This window comes from Panthera leo, chromosome A1, assembly GCF_018350215.1.
Source record: "Panthera leo isolate Ple1 chromosome A1, P.leo_Ple1_pat1.1, whole genome shotgun sequence".
NCBI lineage: Eukaryota > Metazoa > Chordata > Mammalia > Carnivora > Felidae > Panthera > Panthera leo.
In genome coordinates, this window is record NC_056679.1 from 51765235 (window position 1) to 51791501 (window position 26267).

At 40.6% G+C, this 26267-nt stretch overlaps 1 protein-coding gene across 2 annotated transcripts; it reads right to left on the bottom strand.

The window, feature by feature from the left end:
* Positions 1 to 923: 923 nt before the first annotated feature.
* On the bottom strand, positions 924 to 25399 carry EDNRB (endothelin receptor type B). 2 transcript variants are annotated; one of them, XM_042928462.1, is made up of 8 exons: positions 24934 to 25118; positions 23609 to 24138; positions 8043 to 8155; positions 7704 to 7908; positions 5916 to 6065; positions 5380 to 5513; positions 4739 to 4847; positions 924 to 3299 (listed from the first exon to the last, which is right to left on the bottom strand). In XM_042928462.1, the coding sequence occupies exons 2-8, from the start codon at positions 24086 to 24088 to the stop codon at positions 3165 to 3167; spliced, it is 1326 nt and encodes a 441-aa protein (XP_042784396.1). In that variant the 5' UTR covers positions 24089 to 24138; positions 24934 to 25118; the 3' UTR covers positions 924 to 3164. The 2 variants fall into 2 exon arrangements, with proteins under 2 accessions (XP_042784396.1, XP_042784388.1); XM_042928454.1 differs by lacking the exon at positions 23609 to 24138 and having other exon boundaries at positions 24934 to 25399.
* Between the last annotated feature and the right edge of the window lie 868 nt (positions 25400 to 26267).

Below are 26267 nucleotides of genomic sequence, written 5' to 3' on the forward strand. Positions count from 1 at the left end.
TTCTTCCAAGAATCTAAATTATATTTATTCTGCCTACTCTCTATAATAAGTTGTGCATGCATTATTATTATTATTATTGTAACTTGACAAGTGACTGTTCAAGAGAAGGTAGGATCTTGTTGGTGACGGCTTAAGGAGAGTAACACTTATGTTTGCTCTTCCTGTACTTCTCACATAGCCCCTGGAACTCTGGACACCTATATCTCAAATGCTCAGCTGAGATTAGGCAGCTGAAATCCAGCAAAGGTCAGGGATCACTCAGAAGGGTCTGGAACACTAGGCTGGGTTTAACATCATTGTATGGGAAAAGAGTAAACGCTAATTCTTGGTTATTTTGGTCAGAGAGAGAAAGGGATCATGTGCTAAGAGACACAACACATGAGCCTTGAGGGCAGTGAGTTTGTGGTTACTCAGTACTCATTTCATTTTGCCTTGTATTAAAATTTTTTATTACTTCTGTCTCCTATCAATAGGAAACTTGCATTTTATTAATTTCATCCTACTTCACACATAGCAAACACTGAAAAGAAGCTTGTGAAATGAAGCGAGTAATCCCAAAAGCTCATTTCAACCTTTCCCCTTTGACCTTTGGTCCAATAATTAGTAACCAGTGAAATGCTCCAAAGGCAGGCAACCAGGGATAGGAAGACAGGAGGGGCCATCGCAAACTATCAACCAGATCATCAGCCTTGGAAAATTGAATGTCTTGTGTGTATATCTGGTTATTCACAACAATAAAACACAACAATAATGCAGCCTGGAGACCAGAAATTTAACAACTCTTATCCTTCCATGATCATTGTATGCTTAACATAAATAATGTCTACCCATAACATTTGTATAACCTTTAAACACTTAATCAATTGGTATTTAATAAATTATTGCCTGCGCAGTGAAAAATAAGCTGGTCTTTTTTTTTTAAACAATTTAACTTTTTATTGATTTTGTTTACATAATAAGAAATCAGCAACTACAGTAGTTGCCACTTTAAGTGACCACAAGAAGACAAAATACATAATTATTTTACATGTTTATATTACAATTTTATAGAGTTAACAACAGCATACCCATGTTTTGCTACAACCTGAATTCCTTTGGCCATATTGGTTTTAATTATGTCCAGAAATCATATTTGCTTCTTACCAACTTTTATCAGATGTTAACATTTTCAAATCAAACATTTTTAGAAAAGCTACTGAAAGCAATTTCGTTATAAATAGTCCATGTACATACTCTTTGCGTGCGGTTTCAAAATTTGGAAAGATGATTACAGACCACAGTCTGATATGGAAAAGGAAAGGGTATTGGGATGTAAATGAGGAGGAAGAACCAAAACTCAGTACATGGGAATAAAAATGAGCTAAAACTTAAGTGGGAATAAAAAATATATTAGTTATCCAAAGTTAATTTAAAATCCAAAGTTTGAAATGTCTTTTGTGTTGACAAGTGTCTGAGAAAGTGATTGGGAAGAAACTAATAAACAAGACCGTGAGTGATCTGTAAATAGAATCCATGTGGCATGTGAATTAATTATTGTCATTTCTTTTTGGCCACATCTTGGGGTTTTGGTTTGCTGTATTGTCACATTAGGTGCTGGCAGAAAACAACATTGCTAGCTCATTTCCAGCACGTGGCCCAGGGTTACTAAAGGAAAAAAAAAAAAGTAGAAACTCTGCTATATTTTAAGACAGAATTAAAGCTCTTGGGCCCAATTTATTCTTGCAGTCACTCTGAGAACATTGCACTGTGTTTTGCTGGAACAGAATCAGGACCTTTTGCATTGATGTGACGGGGCAATGACGAACGTCAGGCTAAGAATGGGAATCCGTCCCTGTGGGTTTCCTCCCACCCCACCTCATTTCCTCTCTCTTCCGTTCTCTCTTGTACATATTTTCACACACATATCATCCCAAGTTAACCTAAGGCGCTTTGCTGGGGAGATGAAAGAATTAGGCAAGAATGCACAAAGAAAGAGGTCCTTACAGTCCCCAAAAGCACTTTTGCCTGTATGTGACAAAAAAGCACCACATCAAAAACGGTTTTTTATTAGTTATTTATAAAAATGATATAAAAATTAGTAATAAGCTTTACAAGTAGTTGTTAAATTGGTTAATTTGTGTGATTTCAAAAAACAGTGTTTTAATTATCATATTACCCCTACGCCAGAGATCATTTTGACTGCAGCAGGTGGAAGAGGACCCTGCTTTCTCCTGCGCCCTGTGGGCCCTGCTCCAGGCAACTCACGTCCTGTCCCTTAGGTGGTTACTGGCATCTCTCCATTGTAAAGGTACTAAACGCTGGGGCTGGCCCTTTGTTGAATCATCTGCATGTCCTATAATTGTAGCTAAGTACTTGCAGATGACAAAATAAACAAATAGTGTTTCAACTATAGTAGTGAAAGGAGAATATTGTAATAATCTTGAAAAAAAATCATAGGTAGCATTTTCTTCGCAGAATACATGAGTAGGAGACTTCAAAGCAGTCTTTTGGGAAAGCATTCCAAACCTTCTCTCTCCTTCCCTTTGTGACATTTGGCCTTATCTGAATGGAGAAAGATGAATGATTTTCAAAAACCTCAATCTCTCTGATGCTACCTCCTGATCCTTTAATTATGTTTCTAATGTGAAAAAAAAAAAAAAAAGATACACCAGCTAAACTTGCTTTCACATTTTATAGTCCAGCCAATGGTTTGACACCATGAATTAAGAAAAGTTTCTTTTAAAGGATTTTTTAAAATTTTAAATTGAGTCATTTAAACTTTATCCAAAGATTCCATTTTACAGTGACACAATTTTCCTTTATATCAGATTCACATGAATTTAAAACATAAACCTCTTGAACAGGAATTCAGAGTGAGTTCAACCTAAACCTAAGCGGTGCAGGAATGTACTGGAAGTTATTAAGAGCTACACTGGAGTGCTGGCTGTGTAAAATTAAGTGCTTTCACGAGGAGGCTTTCTTAATTCTCAAGGCTTTTGTTTTCTCAGGCAATAAATAGCTCATAGAGAGTCATGGGTCACTGTGAGTGTTAAGAAAATAATCACTCTCACACTTTTACATTGTTTTGTGCAAGCACACAGTTGTTTTGTTTTGGCAAACGCCTCCTTGTTTTAGTGACTTCTGTCCACAATAAAGAAAATGAAATTAAGTGACTATTCCTTCTCCTAAGATGAGCTGTATTTATTACTGGAGCGGAAGTTGTCATATCCGTGATCATTAGCTTTGAACTTCAGGCATGACTGCTTTTCCTCCAAGGACTGTTTTTCTTCAAATGACTGGCACCAGCAGCATAGGCATGACTGTACAGAGCAAAGTAACTCGTTAGCCGTTCACATCAGTTACTGTCATGACTCTTCCTACTTTCTAGGGTTCTGACTGTCTGGGCATGATCGGGAGTTCTTGGCCACTTCCTTTCTATGCTGTCTTATTTTTCCCTTTAACAGCATATAATTACACAAGTAGTATATGATAGTTTTTTATACTAGAAAATACAGGGAAAGAAATGTATATCACTAAAACTCACATTTTCATTAAAATTAAAAGGGAAAAGCACTCATTCTTGATATATACTCTTGCTTACTTGAGAAATTCTCTTAATATTTGATAAATATATAACGCAAGACTTCTTCCTATGCAAGTAGAAATATTACCACACACCATACATATAAACACGACCGTATATGTGCATGTGTGCATGAGTGTGTTATCTTAATAAAATTGTACTATATGTACTACTCTGTAGCCTGCTTTCTATGTCAGTGAATTTAATGTTGTATTGATGTTTTTGTCAGCCACGTGTTATGCTCGTGGGCCTTTTTAATACCGTCACACAATGAACTTAGAAAGTACATTAATGTCTCGGTTTGATCCATCCAATTTCTTTTCTTGGATTTTTTTTAAATCCCCAAACTTTGTTCATACTGTTTGCTTTCTGAGGATCTGTATGCATAAGGAACTGGGAGGTCCATTGTTTTCTGTTCTCTAAAAAGAGGGAGTCGATCTTGATGAACGTTCTCTTCTAGCTCTACAATTCATGAGCTTATGAGTGGGCAAAGAACTTAAGACTGATTTAGATGTTTTGAGGAAGCTGAGTTCTTTCCAGTAATGAGCTACCAGGGACAAATGGATCATTCCCATGTAAGGGAAGGGAATATGTCATTCATATTAGATTGTCAAAGGAGTGAATGAATGGATGGATGTTACAATGCAAGTGGCCAAACGAAGAATAATACACATATTCCACATCAAGTAGCACAACTCTGCTCTACAAGCAAGGTGGCAAAGAGGAGGTAGAACCTGAATTACATGTCTCCATTAGACTTGCTATTTTCATGTCCCATATGAAAAAGATACTAAGTTAGTTATAATCCAAGCCATGCTGCCTTATTCCAAAACCTACTGAAAATGGGAACAAGGCATTTAACTCATGTTTAGCTCTTATCATATGACACCTGTCAGATATCAATGCATGTCCTTTTTGTTAACTTTCTGAGCATTTCTCCAAGTACAACTGATTGGTTGAGGCAGAAGGGAGTGGTTGATGAGGATTTATAGGCAGAAATCAAGTAGAGTGAGTTTTGAGCAGAAGTCATATTTTAAAAAATTATCTGTGATGTAACGCAAGGGAATACTGTAAAATAATTGACTAAATCTCTTTAGATATAAATCTGAATCGTTTGGAAAGGTTATATTTGATGCCAGGCTAAAAAAGAGCTTTTTTATTTTGAAATACTCTCACCTTAAAGCAGTTTTTGAATCTTTTGCTCACCAAATACAGAGCTATAGGATTAATGCAGGAATTCAGGGAGGCCATGTTGATGCCAATGTAGTCCAACACCAACAAAAAGCTGTAAGAAATATTCCAAAACATGTCTTTGTTGCTTTAACCCTATATTCCTTGCAAACTCTTGAGTTTTGGGGGAAAAACATTACTCATATACAATAGTTTGACTTTATCACTAGTCTTTGCTCATAATGATCTCTCTCTCTCTCTCTCTGTCTCTCTCTGTCATCATGCCCATCCCTCCCATGCCCAATTCTCTCTTTGACAATAAAATCTCATTCGGAAGTGATGAGGCTGGCTGAGAAGGCTTTGCAAAGTGCCAAGGAGAATCGGAGCTTATATTTTCAATCGTGCCACCCACTCAACATTTCGATCATTTTACGATCGAATGGAGAGAGCTCTGCTTCTCGATTCTCAGTGTTCTTATTAGTCTACTTTATTCCTTCCTCTACAACAGGAGTGAAGGGGGAAAAGTGAAAATTGTAACTGCTCCCTAAAGACTAGCAAAATGGTACTCTGTCTCTGCAAGGCACCAGTGGAAAAAACCTTCTGAATGGCGTTTACCTACAAAAATCGGTCTAGTTTACTTTTCTTACCTCAAAAGTTCACATCTATTAGGATCATTCTGATCATAAAGAGTGAGCTTCAAAATCCTGCTGAGGTGAAGGGGAAGCCAGCACAGGGCAAAGACGAGGACCAGGCAAAAGACCGTTTTGGCCACTTCCCGTCTCTGTAATAAAACCATAGTCAGGGACTAAATAGAGGATTCAGATAATCACAGTGTTCCCACTTCCCAAACAGAATATTTAATATTGTTTACAAAAAGCCAGTGGCATTTGTACAAATTCAGAACATCAAGCTTTAAGTCGAATAGTTGATGTGAATTAGAAGTAAAGTGACTAGAGATTCACCTTAAAAAGGTAATGGATCTTTCTAGATCTTTTTAGATTACGTAGAACAGAATTATCTCTCGATAGATAATATAAAAAATATTCTTTGTATTTTCAAAAATACTGGAAGCAAGAGAATGGAAGTATGGTCTAGTGTATAATAATTTTAATTTGTTGTCATTGTAATAATTTTCTTATTCATAATTATAATCATGAGTCAGCACATATTTCTATTTTCTTACCTGCTTTAAGTGGTCATTTAAAGCAATCTGCATGCCACTCTTCTTTCTCAACATTTCACAGGTCATCAGGGTATAAAAAAATGCAGTGATGGCCAATGGCAAGCAGAAATAGAAACTAAATAGCCACCAATCTTTAGCTGTCTTGTAAAACTATGGAGAAGAGAAAATTCTATGAGTTAACATTCCTCTGTAAAAAACATCTTCTACACCACACGTTAAATTAAAAAAAAAAAAACAACAACATACTCATCTACTTCTAAAGTAGATACATTTCCTAAACACTATATAGAATATTTCAGGCCACATCTACTGAACAAATAACTAAATACTTATACGAAGTATAACAAACATTCCTTAAAGGGCATTTCAATTCTCTAAGGCAGTGTGCTGTAATTCTGCTCAAAAATTTAGGCAGTTGGGCAAAATTAAAAATATTTGGTAATTCAAATATTTTTGCCTTCACATAAGCAAATTATCCTTAAGCAAAAACATTCTTAAGGTACTCTTTCTGTGAAATACCACATCTGAATATGTGAAGACATCCTAGTGTTTAAGGGAAGCATTCACTTTTTAACAAGTGTGTTTCCCAGACAAAAATAGATGTGGAAAGGTCTGCATTAATTATTTAGCTAAGAAATGTACGAATCTCACTTATCAATTAGAAAATCAAAGCTGCTTATGACTTAGGCTTTTTTTTTTTTTTTTACTTTATTTCTGCTCTTTTTTTCCAACTGTGTTGGAGCAGAATTTATGTAATCTATGCAGAAAACTTTTTCCTTTTAACTAATAAGACACAAGAAGATAGCAATCTCATTCTCAATTTCACATTAATGTCCCTCTTTTTTCTTAAACAAATTTTTTTTTAACATTTATTTATTGTTGAGAGACAGAGACAGACAGAGCATGAGCAGGGGAGGGGCAGAGAGAGAAGGAGACACAGAATCTGAAGCAGACTCCAGGCTCTGAGCTGTTAGCATGGAGCCTGACGGGGGGGGGGGGGGGGGGGGGGGGGGGGGGTGTGTGGGGGGGGTGGGGAGGCTCGAATCCATGAATCACGAGATCATGACCTGAGCCAAACTCGGACGCTTAACCGACTGAGCCACTAAGGTGCCCCACTTCTTTTTTCTTTTAATTACCGGGATACATATAATCCCTAAAGTTGTATATAGTCTTCTTATATGTGAAATAGAAAATAACCATTGGTGACACCTGAATTAACACCTCTTAATCCATTCTGTTGGAAAGAGTCTTTTATACTCAAGATCTGTCTTCAAATACCAGCATTGCCATTTTCCCCCGTTTCCTGATTCAACGTTCTTGAATAAATGGCCAAGACGAAAAATTCTTTGCAATGGCAGCTTTCCCTTTAGACAGAGGGCAGGCTTGCCATTCAGAATCCTTCCATATCCGGGCATCTCCTACTGGATCACTCACTGAACCACCCACTCCCTCTGATGGCTGCTGTGTTGTCTTATGAGGAATATGTAGTAGTTGGCAGTCCTTATGGAGGAGATGAGTAGAAAAGCTATACGTCCAAATCGATCCTCTCATGTGAACTTGCTTTATCTGTATCCCTGAACACCAGGGAATTTTTGTGGAAGTAGTGACCTAGCTTTCCGCAGCATTGGTCATTAGTCACCGTTAGCCCCCCGGTCCAGAGGCTTACACTCTTAATTTATGCCAAGGACAGTCATAAATCAATAGCTTCCCAAGAAGGGAAGATCAGGCGGAAAGTAGCTAAATATTTATAAGGCAAGAATGGAAAGGAAAGGAAAAGGTAAAATTCACCTGCATGAAGGCTGTTTTCTGAGTGGGACGAAGCAAGCAGATTCGCAGGTAACGTCCTTTGTAGTCAATGGTTATCATATCAAAACCCACGGCTTCAGGGACTGCCAGAACCACAGAGACCACCCAAATTAAAACAATTTCGACTGCTGTCCATTTTGGAACCCCGATTCCTTTAATTCGACTCCAAGAAGCAACGGCTCGATATCTGAAGTACAAAATAGAATTATTTGTCAAGCTGCAGAGCCTGCTTTTATTGAATTACATACTTTAGTTTCTAAGTAACATAGCAATCACTAGTATAGTGTTCAGGATATACCTGGCTTAAATATACGCTCTTACCTGTCAATACTTAGAGCACATAGACTCAACACAGTGATTCCCACGGAGGCCTTCTGGATAAAAGGCACCAGCTTACACATCTCAACTCCAAAGGGCCAGTCCTCGGCAAGCAGCTGCATTGAGAAGACATGAAGCTCTGTGAGCAAGATTTTCACACGGTGCCCTCTGAACTGCATTACTTAGTGGACGGTAATTAACATGCAGAGTTAGATAACCAATTCCAGTTCTTCTTCTTTTCCTCATGGATTACTCCTTTGAAAAGCATCAGTGTTCGATATATGGATCAGGAGAGCGGTTGGGAATAATGAAAATGCGGCCAGTTCAGGAGAATTTGTTATGCATACACAGTAGCTTAGGATCAGAATCTCCACCATGGGGCTAACTGGGGCCGATCCTGTAAGTTCCCCTTGGAAAACTGAATGTGATGCACTGAAAACATCTCTTCTACTGTCATGGAGTCTCACATGCTCAGGTCATGGCCAAACCAAAATATAGATGATAAATGTTAAAAACAGATGGCAAATGTGTATTTGCATATTTCCACTTTACTGTAGTCAACTTGAGTGCCCAGAAACTCAGCGGGAATACGCACACTGCTCCTTGAACACCCTAGACACACTGCTGTGTTAGGGCTTTACTCTAGGTGTTTCCTTATTCTGGAAGGCTCTTTCCCCACAGATCCACTGGGCTAACTCCCTTACCTCCTTCAGATTTTGCTCAAACCTCATCTTTTCAACATAACCTACTTTAACCCCATTATTAGTACAGTAACTAGCCGGGTTCCTGTCTCTCTTACCCTACTCGACTTTCCTTTTTATCCATAGCACCTGTCAACAACTATTGCATGTATTATAACATTTACTTGTTTGTTTTGTTTAGTTTTTGCTCTCTTGAATCCCTAGAGTATAAGGCAGAATACGGCCACTGCAACTGCCTAATTCAGTTCCTGCCATGTTGTGGATGCCATATTCAAACCCCTAAAACATATAGGCACTGGCTCTACCATGAGTAAAAAGACATAAGTTCTTGCTATTATACATATATTTCTCTCCTTCCGGCTTTCACAATAGATGTACAACCATCTCTTGTGAAAACCAGTTAATTTCTTTCTTAGGACAACTGGGTGTGCCCACACTCGTTAATGAATCACTTTAGGTGAACATCTGGATTGAATGTTCCTGAGGTTTTGAAAATAAAGAAAAGTATTTCAAATCAATGTTTTTTTTTTAATGTTTTAAAAAATAATCTTCCAAAAGTGAAAACTATTTTGAAACACAATTGAGTCTTTCTGTCCTTTCACTTTAGTGGAGTTTCTTTGTGGAGTCTGTCAAGATGTGTGATTGTTCCAAAATGGCACCAAAGACTGAAATGTGTGTCTAGTATGAATACGACTTGGAGCTCCAACATGAGACCAATTTCGTTTCCAAGTTAGATACAAAAAGTTACTCTGACATGTAGGATAGATGTTGACAAGCTTACCACAGACATGCTTCATCTAGGGTCCTGAAGATCTACAGGGCCAGGCAGGCAACACAGAGGGGTAGAGAAGCCGGGTGTAAAGAAGTCATCGGTGTCAGGAAGATAATAGAGAGTGGTAGGGTGTGGGGTAAATCCCATCTAAAAGGGGAAGCTGCTTAAAGACCATGATATGATTTTTGCCAAGGAGTCCCACATTAAAAACCAACAACAAAACACAACTCTTGATTTTAACTAAAAAAATCAAATTTTTATATAAAACCTCATAATTATAAAAGTTTTTAAGTCATTTAAAAATTTTTTTTAACGTTTATTTATTTTTGAGACAGAGAGAGACAGAGCATGAACAGGGGAGGGTGAGAGAGAGAGGGAGACACAGAATCTGAAACAGGCTCCAGGCTCTGAGCTGTCAGCACAGAGCCCGATGCGGGGCTCGAACTCACGGACCACAAGATCATGACCTGAGCCGAAGTCGGCCGCTTAACCAACTGAGCCACCCAGGCGCCCCTAACTCATATTTTTAAAAAACACTGTCAAATAACATTGTATCAAAAAATATATATCTGTAGATCAGACTACTTGTGACTTCTGGATTAGTCAATTGGGTCAGAATTCTGCTTGTTCATTCATTCATTCATTCATTCAATAAGCATTTATTGAGCATTCACTATATGCCAGACACCATTCTGAGTACAGGGTGCATATCAGTGAATAAGGCAAACTCCCTGCTCTCCTAGAGATTACAGGCTAGTGAAGGAGTCATATAAAAAAGTGCACACAAATATTTAATATGGTGTCATACGGTTATTGCCATTATATGAAGAGGGTATAGTGGGATTTGGAGTAATTTCTTGATAAGCTTCTCAAGCAACATCTTTCTGAAGAGGCAACATAGGAGTAAGGGATGTGACTACAGTAAGAAAGTGAGCCATGCAAAGTGCATTCAGGGCAGAGGAAGGAGCAAGTGCAAAGGTCTCGGGGTAAGAAAATAAGCCTAGTGTGCTGACCTTACACAAAGAAGTCTATCAAGACCCAGGCCAAGTGTCTAAGAGATGATGTTGTAGAAGGAGTCGTCTGAATAATTTTCGAGGAAGTACATTGTCCGTTTTTAAACAGGGAAATGGCATGGTCTTATTTATGGTTGAAGAAGATCACTGTCAGGGGAGCCTGGGTGGCTCAGTTAAGCGTCTGATTCTTGATTTGGGCTCAGGTCGTGATCTCACAGTTCGTGAGTTTGAGCCCCACATCAAGCTCTGTGCTGACAGTGTGAGCTTGCTTGGGATTCTGTTTCCCTCTTTCTCTCGGCCCCTCCCTGCTTGTGCTCTCCCTCTCAAAAATAAGTAAACATTAAAAAAATAAAAATAAGTAAAAATATCAGTGTGGATGCTCAATGTAGAATAGAATGTGGGGTTGAGAAAGGAAGCTTTGATGAGAGATTGTGGTCAGCTGGACCCGGTGGTAACCTGGGGCTGAACGAATGGGTTGCAGACCAAATATATTTTTATATTTGAAGGTGGAGCCGGGAGGATTTGTTATGGTTTGGATACAAGACACGAGGAGTCAGGGAACTAAGAGGTTTGTCACATGAATGATGGAGCCATTCAGACTCATTCATCAGACTCAGGATGCCTTAGGTCTGAACCGGCTATGAACTTAAGATACTTTAAAGGAACCGCCAATTGCCCTTGGAAACATAAGAATAAAAAAGTTCCAACCAGTTCCAAGGACTCTACCAGACCAGCTTCTTATGAATTATCCAGACAATATTTCTAATTCTGATTGCTCTTAGAGGTATCAGGAAAAAAAAAAAAAAAAGAAAGAAAGAAAACAAAACTAACAGTTAGGTGGCACTTGCAAATGGGTTAGGCATTATTCTAAGCACTTTGCACATACCATATCGTTGACATCTCTGAAGAAATCCTAGGACATAGTACTACTGATCCCCATTTTACAGATAAGAAAACTGAGGCACTTAGAAGGTTATTAACATACTGTGTTGGTTTTAAATACGTCCACAAATTCTTTGCTGCTCCTCCCTTCACAAGGTGAAGAAGCCTCGTTTCCCTTTCCTTGAATGAGGGTTGGCTTTAACAATTTGCTTTCTACGAACAGAATGTGGTGAAAGGGATGATGTGTGATGTCGGAGACTAGTTCACAAAAGGCATATGGCTTTCTCCTTGTGGTCTGGTGGATCACTCATTCTCAGGAGACCAGGTGCCATGTCAGGAGGACACCCAAGTGTCTGTGGGCAGGCCAGCATGGCGAGGAACTTAGGCTTCCTGAAAACGACTAGCAAAAATTTGCCAGGGGCACCTGGGTGGCTCAGTCGGTTAAGCATCCGACTTCGGATCAGGTCATGACCTCACAGTTTGTGAGTTCGAGGCCCACATCAGGCTCTGTGCTGACAGCTCAGAGCCTGGAGCCTGCTTCAGATTCTGTGTCTCCCCCTCTCTCGGACCCTCCCCCACTCACACTCTGTCTCTTTCTCTCGAGAATAAGTAAACGTTAAAAAAAAAAAAAGAAAAGAAAAAAAGGTGAGACTAGCACAAATTTACCAGCTGTATGAATGAGAGATTCCTCCAGCTTTAGGCAAATCTTCAGAAAACTGAAGCCCTTGGCAAATACCTTGACTGCACCCTCATGAGAGACACTGGACCAGAAGCACCCAGCTAAGCGGTTCCTGAATTCTAGAGCCACAGACAAGGTGTGAGATAATAAAAGTTTATTGTTTCAAGCCACTAAGTTTTGGGGTTATTTACTATTCATCATTTGACAAGTAATATATCTGTCCTTGCTTTACTCACTTGGTTAGTTGTCCTGGTAACTTGGTTTATTACTCACTGAAGTAACCGATCCACATTTGAACCCACATGGTCTGATTTTAGAGTCTATATAGCGTTTTGGAGAAACTGACCATAGAAAAAAGATTGTTTAGAATTAAATCAATATTCGCATTTTGACCCATACCTATGTGTCAATGGTAAAAATATCTAGATGCAAAATAAAATCTCTCCTAAGCACGTAGCCATTTCATTCACATAATATCCAAAAATTAACATATTTCCAAATATCTTATTTGCCTCAAACTATTTCCAGATATGCAAATATTAGGATCACCTAGGTGCAGGCATCAGATGAATCAAGATGAATGAGCGTCCAGGCCACTGAAGGGAAAGAAGTCTGGCCAATGGAAAGGAGCCCTGTACTGAATCCAGGCCCTGTTTTGAGGTTACTATTGTTTTTGGCTCAGCCCAGAAATTGGAGGATTGTTCTTCATACCACTGGGAGACCTGCAGCTCAACCTCTGACCCAAGTTATCACAGGGGATAGGGAAACACAAACTGAAAATTGTAACCATTCTCTTCACGTTCGACACAGAGATAGTCAGAAACCGAATCATAACTGAGGGCTTACAATTTTCTAATCTACCCTTCCAAAGGGAAAGGAACTGCAAACCCGGGAGCATTAACCTTCATCAGCTTTTTTGGCTTTGTGGGCTTTTAATTCAGGCTCGAATGCTGCTGGTCCTGGAAGGCCACAAAAGATGAGAGACAAAGTGCCCACTGTCACTTCTGTTATTTTGTAATGAGAAGGGTGACTTTGGCAACCCCTGCTTCTCTCCAACCAGAAGGCTTTGTGGAGACTCTGAGAAGCCAGCTACCCAGTGGCAGAAACCATGCCCACTTCTGATGCTCATCTTGGTCTTCATGGCTTCCAGTAAGTCTTGGGCAATTTAGTGCTGGGAGCTTATTTAAAATGCAAAGACATCAACCCCTTGCTTAACGGTGAACAAAACCCCAAGTGGAAGTGAAGGAAGATTTACTAAAATTTAAAAACAAACATCACTCTCAACCAAGGTGCCATCTTTAAATTTCAGTGAAAGAATGTTCTTATAGATTTTTGTGATAACTGGAAATTAATTATTTCACTCTTTGTTGACAAAAATCCTGACATCCAACACCTAATTTGAAGTACAACAGTATAGCTTTCCTCTTGTAGGGGAAATTGATTCTTTTTATTGCAAGAGGAAGTAATTCTAACTTTAAACCCAGCAATAACACATTCTTATTCCTCATGTTGAGTTTTTTCTTTGGACTTCACTCCATTCAATTAGATAACTTAAGGGCAAGATCTGAATACTGAAAACAAATCAAGCATGCAATCAGACAAGTCTCTCTAATTGCAAAATCAATGTTAGAGTTCTGTATTGTTTCTTGGTCCCTATCACAGGAATTAAATGTCTAGGTTCTGCTTAAAAGTAAGTTTGAATATATATTACCTACCACTAATTAAATGTGAACCAGTTAGAAATTACTCCCATAACTGTTACTGGTTTTCATATTGCGATGACTCAACCAACCAAGAGCTTTTGACACTGTTAGGTCCTACAGCGTGGTGTCCATTCGACAAATGATAGCCCACGCTTGTGCTCATTCCCTTCCCTTATGGTTTACACTGCTTCCCGAGAACGTTTCTTTTGTATGAATAAAAACAAATAAGTAAATCAACACTAGACTGAAAAAAGACGTGATCGTACTGATTATAAGATTTCTACTCAAGGATGACCATGACTGCATAACTTTATGTTGGAATGGCTGTTTATGAAAGAAAAGAAGGCAATAGCATACAGGGGCACCTGGGTGGCTCAGTCGGTTGAGCATCTGACTTCGGCTCAGGTCATGATCTCATGGTTTGTGGGTTCGAGCCCCGCATCGGGCTGCCTGCTTCGGATTCTGTGTCTCCTTCTCTCTCTGCCCCTCCCCCACTTGTGCTTTGTCTCTCTCTGTCTCTCAAAAATAAATAAGTGTAAAAAAAATTTAGAAAAAAGGCAATAGCATACAAATACATTATTTTTCTATTACATTTAACAATTATTTTTATATTATATATTTTTTCTCAATTTCTAAAAGGATAAATAGCATGAATAGGAAATAAATATCCCCTTTTTATAAGTATTGTTAATGATTCCTACAAAATCTCTCCAACTGGGAGATTTACATTTTTCATTTATCTTTTTAATTAAAAATCACATTCCCGAGAAATTAAATGGAGAAAACCCTGTTAATACATACCACTGTTAATGCCCAAAGGAATTAAGCCCCATAAAGTCAGGAAATTTGAAAGTTAACCGTCTTGCACTAATAAATGTCCAATCGCTTCATTAACCTTATATACCATTTTCTTTTCCTATTTTTTAAATCAAGAGTATATACTGAGTTTTAACTATTTACTTGTTTCAGAATACTCTATCACATTTTTAATGTCCAGCATAGTGCCTGGCACACAGTGGTCACTCATTAAATGCCTGTTGATTAACAGTGAATGAGTGTGCAATGGATGAATGCATGAATGCAATCATAAGGCAGAAATCTTATGATAAAACTACTGTCATGAACTTTCAGTTCTCATATTTGGAACAAAGTCTTTAGAGAACTGAGATGGCTACGCATTTATTGTTTGTTTGTTTGTTTGTTTTTGTATCGTCTATTCCATGCCCTTCCTTCCTCTTTCCAGAGGATCAGATCTTCTTGACACATGGAGCCAGGGCCCTGAGGGATTGCGGAGTGATGGTTGGCTCCTCTCTTTTTGGAGTTCCGCCTTCCGAACAGGCTAGAAAAAGTGAAAAGCAAAAGTTCCTCTCCCATCCTGTCGCTCCTACTCAAAGCTGCCAAGGAAATGACTGACATAAAACAGAACTTACTGTTTCTCAATATCTAACGGGATCCTACCAGGAGCTTTAGTTGTAAATTTGGTGGAGATGGCTGCCTAAGCATGGAGATGCTGTAGGACATGATTGTTTAAAAGGCTGGGTGAGCAATATATTTACAACAACAACCAGGGTTACTTTGCCAGACAGCTGTGATGAAGTGTGAACCTTTCTTTCAAATGACTGGTATTATAGAAATGTTTTTACAGTGAGAGTCAAAAGAGGGAAATAATGGAGTGGTTGTGTTTCACAGCTTTGGGAAAGGGTGTATTCTTCTGTTTTTATCTGTTTCCTGCAGCAGATAAGAATTTTTCTGCATTTGAACTGGCATTTTAAAGATAGAGCACGCTTATTAAGGGATTTTCATTTCTTTTTTAATCGTACGTATGGACAGAATTTAAGGTAAGCTGCTGGTCAGGTACACAGAAAATATTTTCTTGACGTATGTCGTACCTGTGCCCTTGGGGACAGGTATCAATTACAAGTTCCATTCTGCATCCATTAAAATGCACTTAATCACCTAAAAATTAGGTCGTGAGGATTAGAAATATGTGGGTCAGAAATAATGCCAGCATAACCCCAGGGGTGACACTTCAACAGACCACAGTGTGAACAACGCCCCTGGAGTTGGGCGAGACAGAGGTTCTGTCTCCAAGAATCTGTTGCATGCACACCCGCAGAACAGAGGGTTTTTCCTGCTCTGGAAACATTCCTATGACTTGCTTAAATACAACATTGACTCCATGAAGGTGAATGGAGTTTCCTGAAACAAAATCTCCAGAAGCAAAAAGAAAAGATTAAAAAAATATATCTTAGGAGAAATTTAAGTTTACTTTAAATATATTCTCTGCTAGTGTTACAATGAAATCTATTTCCAAGTCTGTAACAGGTCAATAAATAGATTGCTACTCTCCTATTATTCGAATTTAAGAATACATGCACAGTTTGTGCTTAAAAACTCACTGACATGTTACATATTCTGAAGAGTCCAACTAAGAGCATTAAGAAATGCTGTTTACAGACCTAGTAGATTTTTTGATTCATGTAGCTGAACTGTATCTTCTATGATCACTGTGACACGTGAAAAATGTCAGAATTACAAGCCGATGGTCTCGCGGCTCAGAAAGAGACTCTGAAACTTCATGAAGTCAACAAATCTTATTAAATCATCTCATGTCTTACCTAAACCTAATTCTATCCAGAAAATATCTTTGGGACACTGGTAAGCTACTATGAGAAGACATTTGATTACCATGCAATCTCAAAGCCCTTTAAAATAGTTTGAAAACACTGAGCGAGGGGGAAGAAAGATATGTACAACATAAACATCCAGAGGATAGTTTTCCTCCTTTCTGGAAACTACAATTGAGCTAAAGAGGACAGAAGTAGAGAGAGGACACAAATCAGGGGGCATGAAAGTGGCTGTGAGTCTTAGGGACAGAGAATTGCTCGACAAATTCTCTGTCAACTTTGCTAATAAATTTCTGACTCAAGCATGAGCCTCTTTCTTGCTCTTCTACCACCACACTTGGGCTATTTTCTTCGTTTACATTTTCCCCAGAGGGTCTATAGGGGGAAAGAGAAGTAATCAATCTCTAAAATAAAAGCACTGGCAAGAGGAAAGGACAGAAGTCTAAAATTAGAGAAGTTGTTGGGTAAGATGTACCCAATACACCACACTCAGCTGCCTCCCAAACGTAACCAACCTCATCAAAGTCTTGAAAGAGATTGTTTCACATCATAAATTACATCTTGAATCTTATTTAAGCTCAGGCTTTATCTGTCAACACCCTTTGAAGCACTTAATCATTTATTAGCATTTGTCATGTTTCTCTAAAAATAATCAACTATAGCATATTAGCCACACATAGATCACCTTATATGGTTTTTCTTTGCAAAATGAAGCACGTGGCTCCCTGGCCTTGAGACAACAGGGTCTTGGCTATGTCATCCTCTTGTATACCTATGGAAATATCTTCATCCTGAACAACTCATTTAAAGTGAGCAAAGAAAAAATGTAGAGCCTTTGATAGATAAGCCTGGGCATATTGAAAGTAACATTGCCATGACATTTTAAGAGGCTTGGATTTATGGAGTGGCCAGTGGCAGATCAAAAGCAAACGCAAGGACTATAGAGTTAACCTAGCGAATCTTTCATTGCCCAAGGCCAAGAGTTTGCCAACCATTTTGTCACAGGAATCCACGTGTGGAACAATAAATTGGGAATGTGAACTCTTGAGTTTCTAGATTATTTGAATTATGCTATTGACCTATTATGTAACTATGGGCAATGTTCTCATACAGGAAGAGGAACAACTTCACCCTTCTTTTTCATCTGAACAGTTATAAAAATTATGATTATCAAAGCCCCACTGTCCTTATGTTTTATGTGTAACATCTTTTGTCCACAAGCATCTGTCTGGTACTGACTGTTGCAGGCATGACACTAGGTGGGTGTTGGGGTATTAGTTTTATCTGTTAGTTGATTCTAGGTCATTCAGAGCTAATAGCCTATTAATACTTTTTAAAAGCTAACACCTTACATGTGCTTAATTGGTGCTCCTTAATTTTTTTTCTTTTTTTTTTTTTTTTTTTTTTTTTTGCTTTAAATAAATGAATCTCAACATATCTAGGTTCCATTTTGGGTTCAAAGAGCTTCTGCCACTAGAATATCTCTAAATATTATAAAATGTTAGTAAAATATCTCAGTTACCTAACTGGAGATGAGGAGTATTATTATCTGGGAAGAAATCAGACTCCCCTATCCAATGATACTTTTACTTCTTATGTTGCTCTATGTGCATAAACCTCCACTTACCGATCAGACAATTATAACTTCAAAAGTTAAATCTGATGGAGTTCCAGTAACTTTTACTTATAACTATGAAACTAGTCAATTGCACATAAACTTGTTAATTACTAGAAGTAGTCTAACTTTGGAAGTGAGGAAGGTTAAGTTTGTTCAGAAAGATAGGGTGTCATAAGCAGAAAATGTCTGATTACCTGACAAGGTCACTTCACTCAAAACTCATTTGTGGGTTCAGTGAAGCAACTCCACATTTTTACATGCCAGCATTTAAATGTCAGGTATACCCTACCTTAACTAGTTAAACATTAAAGATCAGCGATTTTGCCTTTCAGAACTATGAAGGCAGGCTCTTTGCCTCTAATAGTAGCTTACGAAATCTTAACAGCAAAGCCATTCAAAGGCACTCCACCACCGCTGGACATCTGATTACATGTGGATCCTTATCAAACCAATGTCCATACCGATAACCTGTCTTCCAGTTCACAAGCAGATTTGTTTGCAAATGCAGTTTGCTTACACATAAAGGAAGTTACATTTGAGAATTAACTGTATTAGCTCAGTTACCCATGCCCATATAGCACTGAGAGTGAAATTGTTAAATGAAATCCAGAGATAATTTAAAAACTCATTATTTGCTCAAGAATTTTTAATTGCTTGAGAAGTTAAAAGAAGTTAAGTAAATTTTAACTTGAACTTGCCACCAACTTTTGTTAAATATCACTGCTAAACCAAACGAAGCCAAACGAACTAACCAACCAAACAATCAGCCACCAACAACATAAAACCTTCATGGCATCCAGAAGTATACCCCTGCTTTGCTGTTTGTACACAGCTGGGACAGCTTTGACATCAGTGCTACCGCAACTTACTAGTCAGATAGGTTCTCATAGGCAACAGACATATTGGTTACCCCATTCACCGCAGTCTATACAAGGAAGGACACAACTAGCCTGTGAATAAGAAGAGGTTCATCCTCACATCATATACTTATAAATACTGGCTTTTGGTTCAGGTACATGTATATAGACCATGTAAATATTGGCATGGTGATCCATGTATATACTAGAGATAGACATTAATACATGCATATATGTATGGAGATGTTATATAAAATAGTGACCCAAACTAAGAGTACAACCATAACTTTGGGGCATAAAATAGAGACATCTATAAAAATCACAAATGCACATACCCTTTGATTAGTAATTGTAGTTCTAGAAATTTTCAGATATAGTCACACATGTGTGCAAAGCCATTTGTATGAGTCTATTACTTGTAGTCACATTTATAATGGCAAAGCTGAAAAAAAAAGCCCAAATTTTCATTCTTACACACACACACACACACACACACACACACACACACACACACACACATTTATTTTTTTCTTACTAGGTGCCAGGCACTGTGCCAAATGCTATTTACCGGTCTATTTATATGTGTTTATATGTGTATACACCTGTGCACAGAGATATAAAGATACATATAAAAGTTATAATTTTCTGATCGGTAAGTGGAGGTTTATGCACATAGAGCAACATAAGAAGTAAAAATATCCGCTTTGGATGACTGCCTTTTCCATTTTCATCTGGATGGACTTACATAATGTAACATGTTAGAGCCTTAGCAGACACTGCTGGGAAGGATAAGCCAGACTCTTCTTTTCAGCATATTTACATGAATATGCATATGTGAAGTACTTCAACAGTTTCCTTTGTCTGGGTTTCCTATGATACCTCTGTGGCTTTCATCATAGGATTTCCTCTCAGCCATAGGATACCTGGTGAGAGGACTGATTTTACCTGAAAGTTTCCAGAGACCTTGTCTCTTGAGGTAGAACAGATCTATATCCTAAGGGTTGTCGGCACCTCCCTGTGAAGTCCTGTCCCATTCTACAGCAGTATCAGAGACTATGACATTTTGGGTTTGTCAACTTTCTTGAATGCTAGATTTACTGACCTCCAGATTAATGTAATAGATTCACATTGATGTCCCTTGGGTGTGCCAACAGATGGGTTAGGTGGGCTCTATGAAATTGCAAATGTTGTGTGTGTGTATGCATGAATGACTTTTTTTGCATTTTAATATATTATAATTATTATATCATATTAATTATATGTCAATTGTATATAATATATACAATTAAATGGATCCTGAAAGATAATTGTAATATCCCACAAAAACAAAATTAGAGATCATTAGTTTAGGGGTGCCTGGGTGGCTCAGTTGGTTAAGCATCCGACTTCAGCTCAGGTCATGATCTCAGGGTTCGTGAGTTCGAGCCCCATGTCGGGTTCTGTGTCTACAGCTCAGAGCCTGGAGCCTGCTTTGGATTCTGTGTCTTCCTCTCTCTCTTCCCCTCCCCTGCTTGCACTCTCTCTCTGTCTCTCTCTCTCTCTCTTAAAAATAAATAAACATAAAAAAAAATTAGAAATCATTGGTTTAGAGATTAAAGTCTCCCAGTTTAGGATAAGTTTAAATGGCATTCATAATTCACTTAAATTACTTTGTGTTAAGTATAATACCTGCTTATGCTGAGCTTCTAAATGCATTTTTAAAAACTTACTTATATGGTTGGGTACCTGGGTGGCTCAGTTGGTTAAGCATTTGATGTTGGCTCGGGTCATGATCTCACAGTTTGTGAGTTTGACTCCCACCTCAGGGGAGCACAAACCTCACTTCGGGTGAGCTTGAGCCCTGCTTCTGGTGAGCCCCGCTTCTCTCTCTCTCTCTCTGTCTGCCCCTCGCTCACTTGTGCCCTATGTTTCTCTCTTTAAAAAAAAAAAATAACTTACTTATATGGCATCACAATTATTTAGGAGAATAAATGGCTTTTAACTAGTCTGAATTGGGTGTTTTTTGTAAAATAAAGTCTTTAAAATAACAGTGATATTATCCATATTATGTACTACAGATCATCTGAAGGGGAATTTCAGGAGATAGAAATCTTCACATGACTCAGATTAAAGCTGGAAATGTTTACCAAGCACCCTGCCGTGTGGCAGCGTGTCCTGTAATCCCACCAGGGCACGCAAATGAGGTTCTAAGAATACTGCATGTGAGAGAAGGGAATGCTGGGTCTGAGCTCACTCAGTGCAGAGGGACAGGGAAGGCCCCAGGTCTAGGAAGACTTAGAACCTTCCGGGTTCTAGGGCCCAGATAGCCAGGGTCCAAGCCCTAGTTTCACCACTGTCCAGTGGTGCAACATTGGGCAAGTTACTTCCTCACCTGTCCAACACGGAGTTTTCCTGTAAAACAGGGATGACAACAGTACCTCCTCCCTGGGGTTTGCTGCAGTGATTTAGTGATACCGACCAAGAACCTAGTGCATAATAAATGGCAGCCATTATTATTATATTATGCTTCAAGCGACACATGTTTACATGCAAGATAAAAATAAACTAAAAGCTACTATGTAGCATTCCACTTTGGCAAACTTGGCAATGGGACCTTATTCTTTGTGATGGATGTGTTTATGACCAATATAGATGACTGGGGGGCCAGATTTGTAATGACTGTTTACTTCAGAAGTAAAAGCACAGTTTTAACAGATTGAATGGCTTCAGGCAAAATGATGTAATTTCCTAGGGAAATCGTAAAGAAAATTGAAATGAAAGTAAAAATTGTGTGCCCTCCACGCTCCCCACCCCGGGAGTCAGATATTCTCTGGTTTATCAAATGTAATCATGTGATCAGAGAAAGTAAGAAAGTAAGAAAGTCCTCCCCAAGGAGACCTTTCACACAATTCTATGCAAGCCTAGCAAAACTGGATTGTAATCTCCCTTTTCAGAAGGATTTTTATCTCACTCATTTAAATATTTTGCAACATCCACTCTACAGTTTCTCGAGTTAGTTCTGATGAATTGAATTGAAATTCTTTTGTCAAATTGGAACAGTAAGAGTTGGTCGTTGGGGCTGCTTAAGAAGTAAGCGCATCACTTCTGGCTCTAACAGAACTGTGACTGCATCTAAGGGACCATTTTCGATTGCACCTCTCCCAGGAAACACTCAGACTTCATGAGAACAAGTTGCCATGCAGCATTTTAGGATTTCTTCTATTTATCCCGCATTTGTGGGAGTGTTTCCTTCCAGAGCCTGGATCTTAATCCGAATCCTATATCTAAACTTCAGAAATTGCTAGAATTCCCTTAAAGTATGGTTATTTGGATTAGGATTAAAGGCATGTCTCATGGTGCTTCCTGCCACAAAGATCAAAACATCCCCTATCACCCCTTCTCAGCCTCCATGCCACATTTTCCCCCTTGTACTGAGCCCTGGATTAGCTTCAGGCAAATTCCCAAAGCACATTCCCTTTTCCTTACACTTTGGTTCTGTTCTTATGTGTGACTTTCTACTGCTGATCATGATGGGTAAGCAGAGTTTTAGATCCTTGCATGGGCTTTAAAAATTTTCTGGCTCTTTCACCCAGGCTCTTTTTCTTAACACCACAATACCCCAGTAGCTGGGCACTAACAGCCTCATTGTAGAGTTGAGGAAACTAAGGCCCAGAGATGTCGGGATGTGTCTAGAGTTCCAAAACAACCTGGAGTCAAATAGTGCGGGGGTTTATGTCCTGCCCTAGCTCTCTGTGCCCGGTTCCCTGTGGTAATCACAATTAACGTTAGCAGCTGAAACCATTTAGAGACTTCACGCTGAGTGCTCTTTGGTTTGTTCTCAAGGTAATCGATGGGGGTACAGCTTGTACTTTGGACCTGACAGATTTGGGCTTGAATCCCACCTCCATCTCTTACTAACTGTGAGGCCTCGAACATCTTGTCGATCATCTGTAAAATGGAGAAATACCTACTTGCGGGCTGTCAAAAGTAGTAAAGGGAAGTAACCCATCCTTTCCAGGGCTTGGTCCGCTCTAGACATGCACTAAAGAGCAGGTGCAGTTCAGTCATTCACAGCAGGTGAAGCGTGTTGGTGTACTCTCTAATCTGGTCTCTTTCTTCTAGCCCATTTGTTTCCTAAAAAACCCAATTCCAGCTCGTCTACTTTTAGGGCCCTCCACAAAAATGCTTCCCAAGGTTGGTGTGCATGTGAATCGCCTAGGTATCTAAAGATGCGGATTCTGCTTTTGTAAGTTTCAGCTGGAGTTGCAGTTCTAACCGGGTCTCTGGTGACATCGGTCCTGCCAATCTGTGGGCCACATTTTTTTTTTTTTTTTTTTTTTTTTTAGAGACAGTGGGCCCAGTGACCTAGGCTTAGGGACTAAATACTTCAGGACCAGTGGTTCTCAGAGTTTACAGTTCATCCTCATCACATGGAGGGCTTGTTAAAAATACATACTACTGGGCTCTATCTCAGAATTTCTGAAATCAGTAGGTCTGAGGTGGGGTCATAAAATGTCTTTTCTAACATGTTCCCTCCCAAGTGATGCTGATCCTGCTGGTGTGGGGATTATGCTTGCTCGAGGCTTAGCCTAAGGTTACTGAAGACCAGTAGGGAATTTGTTTCCAATGCTAGCTGACTTTTAGGAGGCTATGGATCTTCTAGAGTAAGCATCCCCCAAAGGCTCTTCCGTCTTCCTCCTCCTACCTAGGCACCCTCCCGTCAAAATTGGCCCTTTACCTTGTAGACAGTGATGGGGATGTCAATGATGATGTGTAGCAGGTCTCCCAGAGCCAGGCTGGCTATCAAGATATTAGGGCCGTTTCGCATGCACTTGTTCTTGTAAATGATTCTCAGCAGTGTGGAATTCCCGATGATGCCCAGCACGAACACTAGACAGGACACCACCGTGTTGATATACTTGAAAGTCTCCTTGATCTCAATGGATCTCTCGCACGGAGGAGGCGAGCGTGGCCGGGCTCCGGTTGTTCTCCCTGCTTTAGGCATCTGCGGGGGTGCAGAAGTCGACGGCAAGCTGGCGTTGGGATTCTTCGGCCAGGAAACCTCGGCGGGGGGCGTCATTATCTCTCCGGGTCCCGGAAGTGGCAGAGTGGCCCTGGTCGATGGGAATCCCCTCTCTTCTCCCTGGACCCCCGCCACGCCGCAGGCGATGACCAGCGCCAGCAGGGCGCGTCCGCGCAAGCTTGGCGGCGGCCGCATGCTGCTGCCTGCTCCAGTGGGCGTCGGGTGGCCGCTGTGCAGCTCTGAGTCTGGAGAACCGCAGGGAAGAAAGACTGGAAGCTTGGGGCAGCTACCCCAGCCACGCCCCTGCAAACCGCTAGCGCAGAGCGCAGCCGCGCGGCGAGCGTCCGCGCGCAAATGTAACTCAAGTTTGCGAGCCAGTGCTAAACCGGCGCGCGTGACACTCCTGAGTCGCTCGACTGTCCTTCCCGAACCAGCTTTCCCTGTGCTTTTTTTCTCCCTTGCGTTCCCCCGGGGGATTAGTGACTCGCAGTGGGGCGGGGCATTCTGGAAGGGGTGTGCCAGAGAGAGAAGGATGGGTGTCTAGGGCTTAGCTTTGAGCTCTTTGGTGCGTCCCGGGGAAGCACAGAAGTTCTGGCTAAGGGTGCGTGGGGACTGGGGGGACCAAGGCACCCAGAGGCCAAGGGCATATGCCAACCTCTGCATTTTGCTCCGCAGGGAACGCGGACACCCGGTGTCTGAACGTCGTCAAGACTCCTCCCGGCGGTGGAAGCCACTACTCCCCAGCCGCCTGCGCTCGGATCGCCCCGGCGCCCGCCAGAGTGCGCCGGCTGACCCACACAACTCGTCCGACTTGGGGGAGTGTCAGCATGAACTTCGAAGCGTCTGTCCCCTCTAAGTGGCTTCAAACTTTTATTTGCTCTCCTTTACTCCAACCTCATTTTAATTCATTGTATCTATGCGTCTTTTTTTTTCTTTAATTAGATTTAAAAGTAGATATCCCCAAACTCCCAACCCAAGCTGAAGCCCCAGGACAAGGTTCAATCACTAATTTTAACTCAACACCAAGCCAGAATGTTTACCTCGCGAATGGGAAGCACCGGGAGCAAAGCGATGAGCGGGGACCTCCTTCCCGGGACGCTCGGCTCGCAGGTCGGTTCCAGCACGCTCTGGGGGGCGAGCACGCCTCCCTTCAGGGCCGGGCGGTCCGGCTCTGAGGAAACGCCTAGGGAATGCCAGACCAAGTAACCTCCACAGTTGCTCGAGGTCTCTGCCGTCCCGAGACAAGTACTTTTATTCATTCGTCCTTTCCCCATCAATCACCGCCAGACTCCTCCCGCGCGTTCCGACCGCTCTGCAACCTTTCCCCCTGGGCGACGCCTGGACAGCATCAGCAGGAGCTGCCCGCTGGCCAGGGCAGTCCCCGTCCGGGGACGCGTCCGAGAGCCTGCTGCTTGTCAGCGTTCTGGGTTCTCCAAACCACCAGCCTAAACCAAGGACAAGTTTCCACGCACCAGACTAGAACAGGGTTCTGTATTGAACGAGTCAACCAGGACTTTCAGTGCGGAAGGCGACTTCTCTGGCCTTTAAGTACCTATCCCGCGGTGATGTAGAGGACCTGGGGGCTGTGCTCTTTGCTGGGTTTGGTTTGCCCTCAGATTTCAAGTCCACATCGCTCCCAACACAGAAAAGCTCTCTGTTCGTTCTTCTCAAGCCCTGGTGCTGCCCTGGGAGAGGACTGGCATTCCTCTTCATTTTTTCTAGCAGTGGCTACTCTTTCTTCCTGCTATGCCCTCAAGTGTTTTGTTAGGCCACCTCGGGGTGGGGTGTCTTACCCCACTGTTATACTGTCGGGGGATTTGATACCTATAGGGTACATATAAATAATCAGAAAGCTGCCATTCAAATTCAAGGTGATTTCTTTTATCAGGCAGAGCGATAAAATCCTTTCCGCCCATCTATTCTTGAACTCCCTTTTTATGGGGGTAGAGAGAAATAATGGTGACTGGCAGTTTTAGCTGAAGATTGTATGAAACAGGTCAGATATAGGCTGTGCAATGCACACTGGCTCTTCCTCTGCTGGACTCCACCCAACTAAATCCCTGTTCAGTCTGTAACGTTTCATGCCCAGGAGGAACCATTCCGTGTAGAGATTCACGCAGAGACTAGGTGGTTCATTCATGGCTTCACAGCTAATTGATAGCATAGCTGGGGCAGGAACCGTAGATTTTTGTTGTCTATGCAATGCTTCCTGGGGAACTGGAAATAGGATGTCAATTTCTATTTAAAAGGGTGAATTTTTTGGGGGCGCCTGGATGGCTTATCTTTGGCTCAGGTCATGTTCTTGCGGTCTGTGAGTTCAAGCCTGGCATCAGGCTCTGTGCTGACAGCTCAGAGCCTGCTTTGGATTCTGTGT